At 44.9% G+C, this 13994-nt stretch overlaps 1 protein-coding gene across 1 annotated transcript; it reads right to left on the bottom strand.

Annotated features, from left to right (window-relative positions):
• Positions 1-8508: 8508 nt before the first annotated feature.
• Positions 8509-13621, bottom strand: LOC147091173 (putative G protein-coupled receptor 139). Its single transcript, XM_085976669.1, has 2 exons — positions 13437-13621; positions 8509-9556 (listed from the first exon to the last, which is right to left on the bottom strand). Exons 1-2 carry the CDS (start codon positions 13573-13575, stop codon positions 8655-8657), a joined length of 1041 nt encoding a protein of 346 aa, XP_085832795.1. The 5' UTR covers positions 13576-13621; the 3' UTR covers positions 8509-8654.
• Between the last annotated feature and the right edge of the window lie 373 nt (positions 13622-13994).

Below are 13994 nucleotides of genomic sequence, written 5' to 3' on the forward strand. Positions count from 1 at the left end.
GGGAGTGTCATAGGCATATTTGCTTTGTGGTCAGACAAAAATTGTTCGGACAGTATACAAAAACCTTCAAAAAACGGACAAAATCCGTTCATTAGCGGTTGACCAATACTACCGCTCATTAGCGCTAAGTGACGTGATGGTTGACCAATCCACGCACTGTGTCACGGGGGGCGTTTCATGGCGTTTGTGGGCGGGGCCTATTCCTTCAAACTGCCGTTAGTGAGGTGAGTGGCGGCCATTAAAGACCGGCCGGGCCTGAAGCTAAAAAAATGGTAATGGCGGTGGGGAAATTGTTCATTCATTAGTTTTTATTCAGGAATTTCTCTCTCTCTCCTTACCCCCCACTCTCTCTCTCTCTCTCTCCTTCCCCCCTCTGTCTCGCTCTCTCTCTCCTTCTCCCCCTCTCTCTCTCTCCTTCCCCCTCTCTCTCTTGCCAAGAGTGCGGGACAGGGAAAACCGGGGATTTCCAAAGAACCGTCCCTGACCGAACTCGGACACGGGGGTCCAGAGCGAAAGGCGTTCGACTGCCGCCCGGCCAACTGAATCCAAGGGCCCGCCTGGTTAAACATGAGGAACCCCGGGCTCGCTTCGGCCGGGCCTAAGGCAATAGGCCACGCACTGGGGCTCGGGCCAGAGTGGGAGCTCAGCTGCACTAAGTCAGGCCGGTCCTGAGGCACTAGGGAGGGAGAGGGGAGGGAGGGAGAGGAAAGGAGGGAGATACAGGGGGAGGGAGAGAGAGAGGGGGAGGGAGGGAGAGAGGGAAGGAAACTTGAGGGGGAGAGGGGAGGGAGGGAGAGAGGGAGGGAAAGGAGAGGGGGAGAGGGAGAGAGAGGAAGAGGGGAGAGAGGGGGAGAGAGGAAGGGAGAGGGAGAGGGGAGGGAGGGAAAGAGGGAGGGAGAGAGAGCGGGGAGTGAGGGAGAGAGGGGAGAGAGAGAGGGGAAGGGAGCGAGGGAGGGAGAGGAGAGGAGAGGGAGGGAGACGGGCGGGAGAGAGGAGTGAGAGGGGAGGGAGAGAGGAGTGAGAGGGGAGGGAGGGAGAGAGGAGTGAGAGGGGAGGGAGGGAGAGAGAGGGGCAGGGAGAGAGAGGGGGCGGGAGAGAGAGGGGGCGAGAGAGAGAGGTTGAGGGAACTTCCCACCGACCTCACATAATGGCGGCCTGCCCTTCTTCACCCGCCGGGCTCTGAGTCCAGCCCCTTCCCCGGGGTGTCTTCCTCTCTTCTCTATCTCCTTCCCTCACTCTCCCCTTCCCTCTCTCTCTCTCCTTCCCTCTCTCTCTCTCTCTTCTTACCTCTCTCTCTCTCCTTCCCCGCAATATCAATCAACAAGTCACAGTGGCAGACTTTGCATCGGCACCGCCGGGCACTCCAGCTAGTTCCTACTAAATTGCTGAAAACCGAACTTTCATTCCCGAATCCAAAGTTAGCGGATATTGTTAACTGTTCTCTCTCCTCTGATGTTGTCGCCCTTTCCTGAAAATCTGCTGTCATCAGCCCTCACGTCAAAAACAAACCCTTCAGCCCTCTGTCCTTGAAAAATATCGGCCCATCTCATAGTCCCCTTTCCTCTCCAATATTCTTGAACGTGTTGTCGCCTCCCAAATCAGTGCCCATCTCCATCAGAACTCCTTCTTTGAATCCATCCAATCAGGCTTCCACCCCTGCCACAGTACTGAAACTGCTCTTACCAAGGTCACAAATGACATCCTAATTGACTCTGACAAAGGTAATCTATCGCTTTTCATCCGCAGCCTTTGACACGGTTGACCGTAAAATTCTGCTCCAAGGCCTCTCCATCCTCTTCCAGTTGGGTGGGACTGTACTCGCCTTGGTTTCATTCCTATCTTTCAAGCCATAACCATAGAATCTCCTGCAATGGAATCACTTTCCGATCCTGCACAGTCACCTCTCGTCTCACACAAGGATCTCTCCTTGGCCCCCTCCTATTTCTCATCTACATGCTGCACCCCGGTGACATTATCCAACAACACTAACATGAGTTTTTACATTTACGCTGATGATACCCAGATCTACCCCATCACCAACTCGCTCGAACCCTCCACCACCTCTATACTATCAGACTGCTTGTCCGACATCCAGCACTGGAAGAATAGAAATTTCATCCAATTAAATATCAGAAAGGCCAAAGCCATTGCGTTCGGTTCACACCATAAACTCTGTTCACTTTACACTGATTCGATCTCGCTCCCCAGCAACTCTCTAAGGCTGACCAAGTCTACTCGCAACCTTGGTGTTATGTTTGATTTCGAATTGAGCTTCCTACATCCTCAAAAACAAAATACTGCGGCTGCTGGAAATCTGAAATAAAAACAGAAAATGTTGTAAATATTCAGCCGGCCAGGCAGCATCTGTGGAGAGAGAAACAGAGTTAACTTTTCAGGTCGAGGACACTTCGTCAGAAATGGAGAAAGCTGGAGATGGAACAGGTTTTTAAGCCAGGGTAGGGGCAGGGAAAGGGGAGAGGGGAGGAAAGAACAGAAGGGAAGGTCTGTGATAGGATGGAAGGCAGGAGAGATTAAGAGACAAAAGGGACGATGGTGCAAGGCAATAGGAGATGGTAATGGGACAACTTAAGAAACAATAGATTGCTCTAGATGAAGTGTAAATGGCGATGGCAGAATGAAAGATAGCTGGAGTGTGAGAGAGAGAAAAGATATGGAAAAATAGATAGGGGTAGAGGTTATGGCCTGACATTGTTGAACTCGATGTTGAGTCCAGAAGGCTGTAAAGTGCCTAATCGAAAGATGAGGTGCTGTTCCTCGAGCTTATGTTGAGCTTCATTGGAACAGTGTGAGAGGCCGAGGACGGTGAGCTCTGAGTGGGAGTCGAGCTGAGAATTAAAGTTACAGGCGACCGGATGCTCAGGTTTAAAATATAGAATGAAGAGGAGTTCGGCAAAGCGGTCACCCAATCTGCATTAGGTCTCCCCAACGTAGAGGAGACCGCATCGTGAGCAGCGAATACAGTGTACTAAATTGCAAGAAGTACAAGCAAATCGCTGTTTCACCAGGAAGGAGTGTTTGGGTCGCCGGACAGTGGCAAAGACGGAACTAAATGGCATGTGTTGCATGTCCTGCGCTTGCATGGGAAGTTGCCAGGGAAAGAGGTGTTGGGGGTGATGTACGAGTAGACCAGGGAGTCACAGACATGGCTCCTACTCCCTATACATTCTATCGCTGAGACCGCCCATTTCCACCTTTGTAACATCGCCCGTCTCTGCCCTTGTCTCAAAATACCTGCTGCCAAATCTCATGTCCACGCCTGTCTCACCTCTAGACTTAACTATTCCAACACACTCCTGGCTGGCCTCCCTCATTCTGCAATCCATGAACAGGAGGTCATCCAAAACTCTGCCATACGTGTCCAAACTTGCACCAAGTCCCACTCGTCCATCACTTCTATGTTTGCTAACCTACATTGGCTCCCAGTTAAAGAATGCCTGCATTTTAAAATTCTCATCCTTGATTTGAAATCCCTCCACGGCCTCACATCTCCTTATCTCTGCAATCTCCTCCAGCCCTTTAATCCAACTCGGCCTCTGCACACCGCCTATTCTGATCTTTTGAACATCCCAAATTTAATTGTCTCCACCATTGTCGGTCTTGCCTTCAGCTGCCTTATGTCCTAGGCTCTGGAATTCCTTCCCTAAATCTCTCCATTTCTATTTCCTCATTTAAGACGCTTCTAAAAATCTACATCATTGAACAAGCTATTGTTCACCTGCCCGAACATCTCCTCAAACGGCTCGGTGTGAATTGTTTTTTGATAACACTTCTCTGAAGCGTCTTGTGACATTTTATTACGTTAAAAGCACGATATAAATGTAAGTTGTTGGTCTTTTTTTGATGGAACAATTGAGAGAGAGTTTTACTTTTCATATAACACGTGCTGCACCTCACCTTACCTACTCTTCGTTAATTGTTATTTACCGGGTAGTACCGTACCCTCTCATCTTTAGTAATGCGTTATCTATTCTTCCCTTGTTTGCGGGGACATTGTACCAGGAGCTTTATCCATTATCTGCCAAGATGTTCCCCTCCAATTATTGCTCCGATGGTCACAGCCCTTGATCCCGCTGATGATCACTTCACTTATTGCCTCTGATGCCCTTCTTGTTGCAGGGAATAGGCTGGTTTCAGAACACAGAATAGTTTGTAATATCCCTGCCACATCCCAAGAGAAATACATCAAACTGCCTCTCACTGCCAATGCAGGAGAGAGACTACAGGGTTTATAATGCGAGAGATGGACAATGGAGGGGGGGCAGTGGCCATGGAATAGTGGGACCTGACCTTTGGAGGATTGGAGGTTGAATTCATGAGAGGTTATTTTGGAAGTCTGTGCGCCCTGCCTGGAGTCCCAGAACATGGGAGCGGGGTCGGAGATGAGGCTTATTGTACAACCTGTGTTCATGCCCAGTGAGACTGCACACCAGGAGCAGAGCCTGGTCAATGTGACCCAGTGACATCTCGAGAGGGAGGGGCTCCGGCGTCTTTGTGACATCGTTCCTGGCTGCTGTGTGATTGGCTCCCGATTCCTTTGTGATGCCACCAGCCGACAAGTCCCCACCCCTGGTTATGGCCCATCAGTGGGATGTCAGTGTGGGAGGAGCTGGAGTGCTTGATGACACTGGGAATGAGTTTAGTCCCAATAAACAGGGCAAAGGGCAGTATAGATCAACTTAACATTGAAATAAGTAATTCATATATATTAATTAATTACAAATATATTCAAATTAACTATGATCACTGTGACAAAAGCAGCCCAATTGTATTCAAGATATATATTCTGGAATTAAAATGAATAATTTCTCTGTTGAGTCTCTGGCAATGAGCAAAATCTCAGGCAGATGGAGAGAGAGAAGGTGAATCATTGCCATGCTCACTGGGACTGGAGAAATATTGCTGGCTGCAAAGAGCAGACCCGGCAGGAACGAGACACTCAGTATTGGAGACAGGATAAAAGGAAACCCTCATCAATGATTGGGAAGGTGAGGAACTTTACTGAGAATGCCATAATCCACGATTTTACCGAAGTGAGAGTTAACCAGACACTGGGAGCTGATCAAGATCTGCCGTCAGGCTCGGACTTTGATGTGAGTAGTTAAGTGAAGCTTTACTCATAGATAAACCTTGCCAATATATCACCTGGGAGTGCTTGACACAGGTAGAGGGATCTTCATTCTGTATTAACCCCATGCTGTACCTGATCTGGTTGTGCTTCATTGGGTAGTGTCAAGTGAGCTGTGCACTGCGTGTGTTTGAGCTTTACTCTGTATCTAACCCGCGCTGTAGCTGTCCTAGGAGTGTTTGGTGGGAGATTGTAGAAGGAGCTTTACTCTACCTAACCCGTGCAGCACCTGCCCTGGTAGTGTTTGATGGGCAAGTGTAGAGGGACATTTACTCTTTATCTAGCCCGTGCAATACATGCCCTGAATGTTTGTTGGGATAGTGCAGAGGGAGCTTTACTCTGTACCTAATCCGTGCTGTACCTGCCCTGGGACTGTTTGCTGCGACAGTGTAGAGATAATTTTTCACTGTATCTAACGTGTGCTCTACCAGCCCTTTAATATTTTTGATGGCACAGTGTAGGGGGACATTTACTCTATCTAATGCATACTGTACCTGCGCTGGGCGCGTTTGATGGTGCAGTGATGAGGGAAACTTACTCTGTATCTTACTCGTGCTGTGTTTGCCAAGGAAGTGATTGATGGGACAGTGTAGAGTGTTCTTTTCTTCATATCGAAACCGTGCTGTACCTGCCCTGGTTATGTTTAATGTGAAGGGGAAATAACAGTACCACTCACTTTTCACTCCTTTTCCGTAACTCTATTTATTCCCTGTCCAATTTAAACATGGTAACCAATTCACAGGGGATAAAGTTATAGTTAATTATTAAATTGGAGATGATGAGCAATATGTAGGGATATAAAGTTACAGTTAATTGTAAAATTGGAAATGATAAGCGACAAACAGAAGAATGACGCTACAGTTAAATGATAAATTGGACATGATAAGAACACAGCAGTACTTTGTGGAATTGGGAGGCAGCAGTAAATGGTACAATTGGGGAGGGCAGCAGCACTTTGTGGAATTGGGAGGTGGCAGTAAATGGTACAATTGGGGAGGGCAGCAGCACTTTGTGGAATTGGGAGGTGGCAGTAAATGGTACAATTGGGGAGGGCAGCAGCACTTTGTGGAATTGGGAGGTGGCAGTAAATGGTACAATTGGGGAGGGCAGCAGTACTTTGTGGAATTGGGAGGTGGCAGTAAATGGTACAATTGGGGAGGACAGCAGTACATTGTGGAATTGGGAGGTGGCAGTAAATGGTACAATTGGGGAGGGCAGCAGTACTTTGTGGAATTGGCAGGTGGCAGTAAATGGTACAATTGGGGAGGGCAGCAGCACTTTGTGGAATTGGGAGGTGGCAGTAAATGGTACAATTGGGGAGGACAGCAGTACATTGTGGAATTGGGAGGTGGCAGTAAATGGTACAATTGGGGAGGGCAGCAGTACATTGTGGAATTGGGAGGTGGCAGTAAATGGTACAATTGGGGAGGGCAGCAGCACTTTGTGGAATTGGGAGGTGGCAGTAAATGGTACAATTGGGGAGGACAGCAGTACATTGTGGAATTGGGAGGTGGCAGTAAATGGTACAATTGGGGAGGGCAGCAGTACATTGTGGAATTGGGAGGCAGCAGTAAATGGTACAATTGGGGAGGGCAGCAGTACATTGTGGAATTGGGATGCAGCAGTAAATGGTACAATTGGGGAGGGCAGCAGTACATTCTGGAATTGGGAGGCAGCAGTAAATGGTACAATTGAGTAGGGCAGCAGTACATTGTGGAATTGGGAGGAGGCAGTAAATGGTACAATTGGGGAGGACAGCAGTACATTGTGGAATTGGGAGGTGGCAGTAAATGGTACAATTGGGGAGGGCAGCAGCACATTGTGGAATTGGGAGGCAGCAGTAAAAGGTACAATTGGGGAGGGCGGCACTACATTGTGGAATTGGGATGCAGCAGTAAATGGTACAATTGAGTAGGGCAGCAGTACATTGTGGAATTGGGAGGCAGCAGTAAATGGTACAATTGGGGAGGACAGCAGTACATTGTGGAATTGGGAGGTGGCAGTAAATGGTACAATTGGGGAGAACAGCAGTGCATTGTGGAACTGGGAGGTGGCAGTAAATGGTACAATTGTGGAGGGCAGCAGTACATTGTGGAATTGGGAGGCAGCAGTAAATGGTACAATTGGGGAGGGCAGCAGTACATTGTGGAATTGGGAGGCAGCAGTAAATGGTACAATTGGGGAGGGCGGCACTACATTGTGGAATTGGGAGGCAGCAGTAAATGGTACAATTGAGTAGGGCAGCAGTACATTGTGGAATTGGGAGGAAGCAGTAAATGGTACAATTGGGGAGGACAGCAGTACATTGTGGAATTGGGAGGTGGCAGTAAATGGTACAATTGGGGAGAACAGCAGTGCATTGTGGAACTGGGAGGTGGCAGTAAATGGTACAATTGGGGAGGACAGCAGTGCATTGTGGAACTGGGAGGTGGCAGTAAATGGTACAATTGGGGAGGGCAGCAGTTCATTCTGGAATTGGGAGGCAGCAGTAAATGGTACAATTGGGGAGGGCAGCAGTACATTGTGGAATTGGCAGACGGCAGTAAATGGTACAATTGGGGAGGGCAGCAGTACATTGTGGAATTGGGAGGTGGCAGTAAATGGTACAATTGGGGAGGGCAGCAGTACATTGTGGAATTGGCAGTCGGCAGTAAATGGTACAATTGGGGAGGTCAGCAGTACATTGTGGAATTGGGAGGCGGCAGTAAATGGTACAATTGTGGAGGGCAGCAGTACATTGTGGAATTGGGAGGCGGCAGTAAATGGTACAATTGGGGAGGGCAGCAGTACATTGTGGAATTGGCAGGCGGCAGTAAATGGTACAATTGGGGAGGGCAGCAGTACATTGTGGAATTGGGAGGCGGCAGTAAATGCTACAATGGGGAGGGCAGCAGTACATTGTGGAATTTTGATGCAGCAGTAAATGTTACAATTGCAGACATAGAGTGTGAGAGAAAGAGTGATGTGGGGCATGCCAGGCGAGAGAGTGGGTGAGATTTTTCCACAGGACACCGATGACAGTGTAATATAATGAAAAATGTGTCTCTATGCTTGTGTTTATATTTGTTGTGGTTGTGTTGGAGAATGTCATTGCACAAAGAATGTCTCTGCCGGTATTTTCATATTTGTGCGGTGTTCTGTGATTCAGTTAATATTTGAACATGGACTGGGTTAATATTTACCGGGGGTTTCATTGTAAATATGAGCAGCGGATCTGGGGGAGTATTTTGTTGATTACTATCAGCGTTTGACAGTATAACAGTATGATCAGAGTGTTCCAGTGAGTGTGTTAATATAAACCAGTTACCACTTTCAGTGTGCTAATATTTCTGAGGTCAGTGGCAGTGTTTTACATTTCATAGGATGTCTCAGCCGCTGGTTTATGATGCAGACAGTGTGTCAGTGAGTGTGCTAATACTAACATATATCACTGGCCCTGCGGTTAGACTGGGTTGGACAGAATATGAGATGGGGTTACGTTCTGATGCAGGAACTTCTTCAGTTCATCTCATTCTTTAATGAGTTTTACAATTAAAGTAAAGGGATATTCCAACACATTTTTCAACTGCTGTCTGAACCTAGTCTGTGTCACGGCATAAATGCAAGTGTTTGTGCAGCAACTCAGTAGCTGGAGCATTTGTCCCAAACCTGGAAAATATATAGGTAGAGACACAATATAATCAACCAATCGCCACACCCGGTTATATATAGAATAGACCATAATCACAGACCATAACAGGATGAAATTGCACGAAATAGCAAACAGTAAAATGATGGATTTCCTTCGGCTCTCCATCTCTGGGTCTCTGGGACGCTCCCCACTGCTGGGACCCCGGAGTCTCCTGCGGGCTCTGCTGGACACTAAAATGTGTCTGACGGTGACAGCATTGAGCAGAAGAATCAGAACAAATGGGACCCCCGGGGTGAGAATATGATGAAGGAACTCGATTGCCCCCCAGGCCGGTGAAAACTGAACCTCGAGTGTTACATCACAGAACCAGGGGGTGTTCTCCAGCGCATATTCAGCTGTCAACATAAAATACCAGAAAACGTTCTTTAAACAGCTCAGCACAGTCACTGTTCCTAGAACCACAGCAGCCGTTTTCTTAGTGCAATATTTAGTTTTCAGCTTCTGGCAACAAATTGCCACAAAACGATCAAAGGTGAAAGTGACAGTGAACCAGACAGAACAGTCTGTGACTGCATAAAGCAGGACGGCGTGGATATTACACACGGGGATAGAATACACAGGAGCAAATCGTTTCTTAAAAGTAATTGGAATCTGCCTCAATATCAGGTCGATGATAATGACCAGTAGATCCACCGCTGCCATGGCCACCAGGTAGTGAGTGACACATGTGGAGAGACCGCACTTTCCCCGAGACAGGATCACAATGGTCACTAAGTTAACTGCGGAATGTAATAAACAGTGAAGATTTACATCAGGCTGGCAGCAAAAGCAGCATTTTAATGGAATTCGGGGTGAAATCTGAATCTAATTACCGACAATCATTGATATAATCTAATTATATTACCTTTGAATCTGTAAATCTTTATTGTCTGAATAATTAATCAATAAATGAAATGAAATAAATACATACATAAAAGTAACAGCTGTTTGCTCACTGAGAGATGAAATGATAGATCTACCTTTAGCTCAGCATATATAAAGCATCAGGTGAGGTACCAGGGATGCAAAGGACTAGAGTATGTCAGGAATAGATTGGGAAAAGCAGATTAGCACATTTCAGAAATGTAGTGAATTTATTGAGTGTGTCCAGGATAGTGTTCTGTAGCAATAGGTTCTTAACCAACAAGGGGCATTCCATGTTAGATTTATTAATGAGTAATGAGCCAGATTTACTTAACAGCCTAATGAAACATTTTTCTAATAGTGATCAGAACATGATCGAGTTCAATGAAGAGATACGCAAAACCGCTACTAGGATTCTAGGTTTAGGTAAGGCTGACTTCAACGGGATGAGGCAGAGACTGTCCACAGTAAACTGGCAAAAATGTTAATGGGTAAAACAACAGACAATCAGTGGTGATGTCCAAAAAATAATTTCAGCTAATACAGAAACAGTCTATACCCCTGAGGGGCAAGAGCTCTATTTGTAATAAACAGCCCTGGACGACTAAAGAGGTAAGGGACAGCATGGAAATAAATGACAAAGCCTATATAAATGCAAAATGTAGCACAGATCCTGGCGAATTTGAAAGATACAAAGAACAGCAAACGGTCACAAAACAGTTACTAAGAGCTACAAAAGGGATTATGAAAAGAAACTTGTAAGGGGTATCAAAATCGACACACATAAATTTTACAATTATATTATGAAGATCGGGTGGTCAGGAGTAAATTTGAACCCTTCATAACTGAAAGTTGTGATATTGTCAATGATAAGGAAATGGCGGACATGTTGAAAACAGACTTTGTTTCAGTATTTACTGTAGAGGAAGAAGCATGCCGGAAATCCCAAGGAAACTAATATTGTATCAGAGACTGGGACTCAATAAAATTGTCAATAAATAAATAGTAACAAATAAAATAATGACTCTAAAGTGTGACACATTCCCAGGACCAGATAGGGCCTCAACTATTCACAGTTTTTATTAACGACGTAGATGATGGCATAGAACGTCATATATCCAAATTTGCGGATGACACAAAGTTAGGCAGCAATGTAGGCAGTATTGATGAAAGCATGAAATTACAAAGGGATATCGATAGATTCAGTGAATGGGCAAAAATGAGGCAAATGGGTTTTAACGAATTCAAATGTCAGGTTTTCCAATTTGTACATGATAAGGATCGAACAGGGTACTTTCTAAATGGTGAGAAGCTAAAACGAGTGGCGCTCAAATGAGGCAGGGGAGCATCTACATAGATCATTAAAATATCATCGACAGGTACAGAAAATAATCAAAAACATTAATTGAATGCTGGCCTTTATATCTAAAGCCCGAGAACACAAGTGGGTGGAGGTTATGCTGCATCTATACAAAGCCCTGGTTAGATCACACCTGGAGTAGTGTGAGCATTTCTGGGCACCACACCTTAGGGAGGATATATTGGCCTTGGAGGAAGTGCAGCATAGGTTTACCAGAATGACACCCGGACTCCAAGGGTTAAGTTATGGGGAGAAATTACACAAATTACGATTGAATTCCTTAGAATCTAGAAGGTTAAGGGGTGATCTGATCGAAGTTTTCAAGTTATTAAGATGAACAGATTGGTAGATAGGCAGAGACTCTTTTCCCTGGTTGGGGATTCTAGGACTAGGGAGCACCGTCTAGAAATTAGAGCCAGACCTTTCAGGAGTGAAATTAGGAAACACTTCTACACACAAAGGTTGGTAGAAGTTTGGAACTCTCTTCCACAAACTGAAGTTGATGCTAGATCAATTGTCAATTTTAAGGCTGAGATTGATAGATTTGTGTTAACCAAGGATATTTGGGGATATGGGGCAAAGTCGTGTATAAGGAGTTAGGTCGCAGATCAGCCATGATCTCATTAAATGCCGAAACAGGCTTGAGGGGCTAAATGCGTTACACCTCTTCCTATGTTCCTATGTTATTTTACTCTTACAGAACTCCGTGTCCCAGGACCAGTCAGCAATTTGAGCAGTGCAGTCCGCTTCTGTGCCCTGTGTTCGGGTTTCGGAAATCCCGCTTGGATTCCTGATCTTGGTTTGAATATCCTTTATATATAGAACAGTAAATGAATGCCACAGAAACTGCAAACTTGGCATGCAATAATTACAGTCAATTCTATTTAAAATGTACGGATGTAATACGACCATGTTAAGATAAATACAAATGAACTGCAGTTATAAAGACAACTAGGCTGTCAGACTTGCTTTGAGGATTGAGTTTACCGCATTTTTCTTGAAATACGCAAATTGTAGCTCATTGAAAGGAAGATTTTCCAAATAACATTGCAAAAAAATGGATTCTGAATTGCAATACATAGTTATCATTGGCAATAAATGCCTCAGTAAATGTATTTAACAACATCGAATTCAGACGAATAATCCAACAGGCAAAGTGCTGCTGAACGATTTTGTAAAGTACCTGAACACAAATTGAAGAGAATTATCCTTGTACATTTCACATGTTGGTTTCCAACCTTGTGCAGAGAATATTAGAGGACAAAATATCAAAGGATTGTCTTATCCTCAGCTGGGATTGTTAATCCTGAAGTACATCAGGAGGCAATAGAGAACCACACTGGGTCTCACTGAGAGATCCACTGAACTGTGCCAGACGGGTATGTGACTTAATTGTAAATTCAAAACAAAGATTGCACGTTACTGTATTGAAATCTGGCTAAAGAACATTTTATGAGAATGTAAATTATCCTTGTAATCCTGTTCCAACTACCTGAAGCAGTGCCACGAATGCTGAACTGGAGCTGGTGGAAAAAGAGACAGTGACTGGAACTGAATGATTAGCGGATATTTCACACATTTAAAGATATGAATATGACCTGCCAGGATTTTCTTCCTGTGACTCTGTTTAAATAGTCATTCCGATCATTAATCGAAAATAAAAGCAAAATACTGTGGATACTGGAAATCTGAAATGAAAGCAGAAACTGTTGCAAATACTCAGCAAGTGAGGCAGCACCTGTGGAGAGAGAGAAACAGAGTTAACGTTTCAGGTCGAAGACCTTTGCCATTACGTGAAAAGTTTCCTAATCCAAGAAAACATTTTTCTTATCTGTTAGGAATGTTCAGTGTGGATAGCAGACGGAAATTCGTTAAATAAAGAGTCTGGGTTCAATATCATTGCTTGAAATGAACATAGAATATTGCAAACTCGGTAACACCGTATCACGTTCAGAATCAATAGCGGACAGCAGCGCGGAAAGCATGGGGAATGACAAGGAACATGGAAAGAAGGAGAGAAATACAGTTAAGCATTATTTACAGAATTGAAAGCTGCATACAGAGATTTACCAGGGGCACCAACAGCAGCGAGGGCTGCCGGGGTGGGGGAGGAAATTATAAGAACATTAAATCTGTTAAACATAACTAACAGAATTAATTATTAGATATAGAGTCTTAACAGGAGCACCAACTGTAGCGAGGCAATCCGAGTATTTTTATACAACAACTCATGCATTAACATTGATAAAAAGAAAGACTTGCATTTAAACGATTTAGATGATGCAAGAAATGCAAGCACAGAAAATCATTAATGAATAAAATCACACTGTAAATAGCAAGAATAATATTACAGTGTAACATGGTTTATGGAATTCATAACTGGTCATTGAACTTACTCGGAACTCCAACAGTAGCGAGGATTGGGTAGTAAATCTTTTGTATTTCATTAAATAAGTTAGCTATCCGCAAATTTTCAAGCCAATTATCAGGAAGGGGCGGGGGAGGCGGAGGGGGCGGTGGAGGTGGCACAGCCATATCTTCCGGTCTGTGAGTCGCTGGTGGTCTTTATGCTGGAGGCAGCGCGCTGACTGTGTGAGGTCACACTGTGAAGGGAGCTCCTTCTTTATAGCAGAGCAAAATCCCTGAGTGATATAATTAGGCCTCACTGTAAATAGCATTAATTACAGACATTGAACAAACACACTCAGTGACCCAATGTCAAATCAACACGTTATTGCAACACAACCTAGGTTAGCATGTTGTACACAGTTTTAAATTAAAAGTGACCGAATGTGGAATATTTCAGCCGAGCATAAAATACCGAGATTGATCAAAGAGAATGGAGTTTCTCTTCCTGAATTAAACACAACCAGTGAACAAAAGAGGAGAAAGTGACAGAAACAATATGAATAAAAGAAGAGAGGAGGCTGGATTCCCCCAATCTTGTTATCTGA

The sequence above is a fragment of the Somniosus microcephalus genome, unplaced genomic scaffold (genome assembly GCF_052327205.1).
Source record: "Somniosus microcephalus isolate GS21.2 unplaced genomic scaffold, FLI_Smic_1.0 unresolved_chr3, whole genome shotgun sequence".
Taxonomy (NCBI): domain Eukaryota; kingdom Metazoa; phylum Chordata; class Chondrichthyes; order Squaliformes; family Somniosidae; genus Somniosus; species Somniosus microcephalus.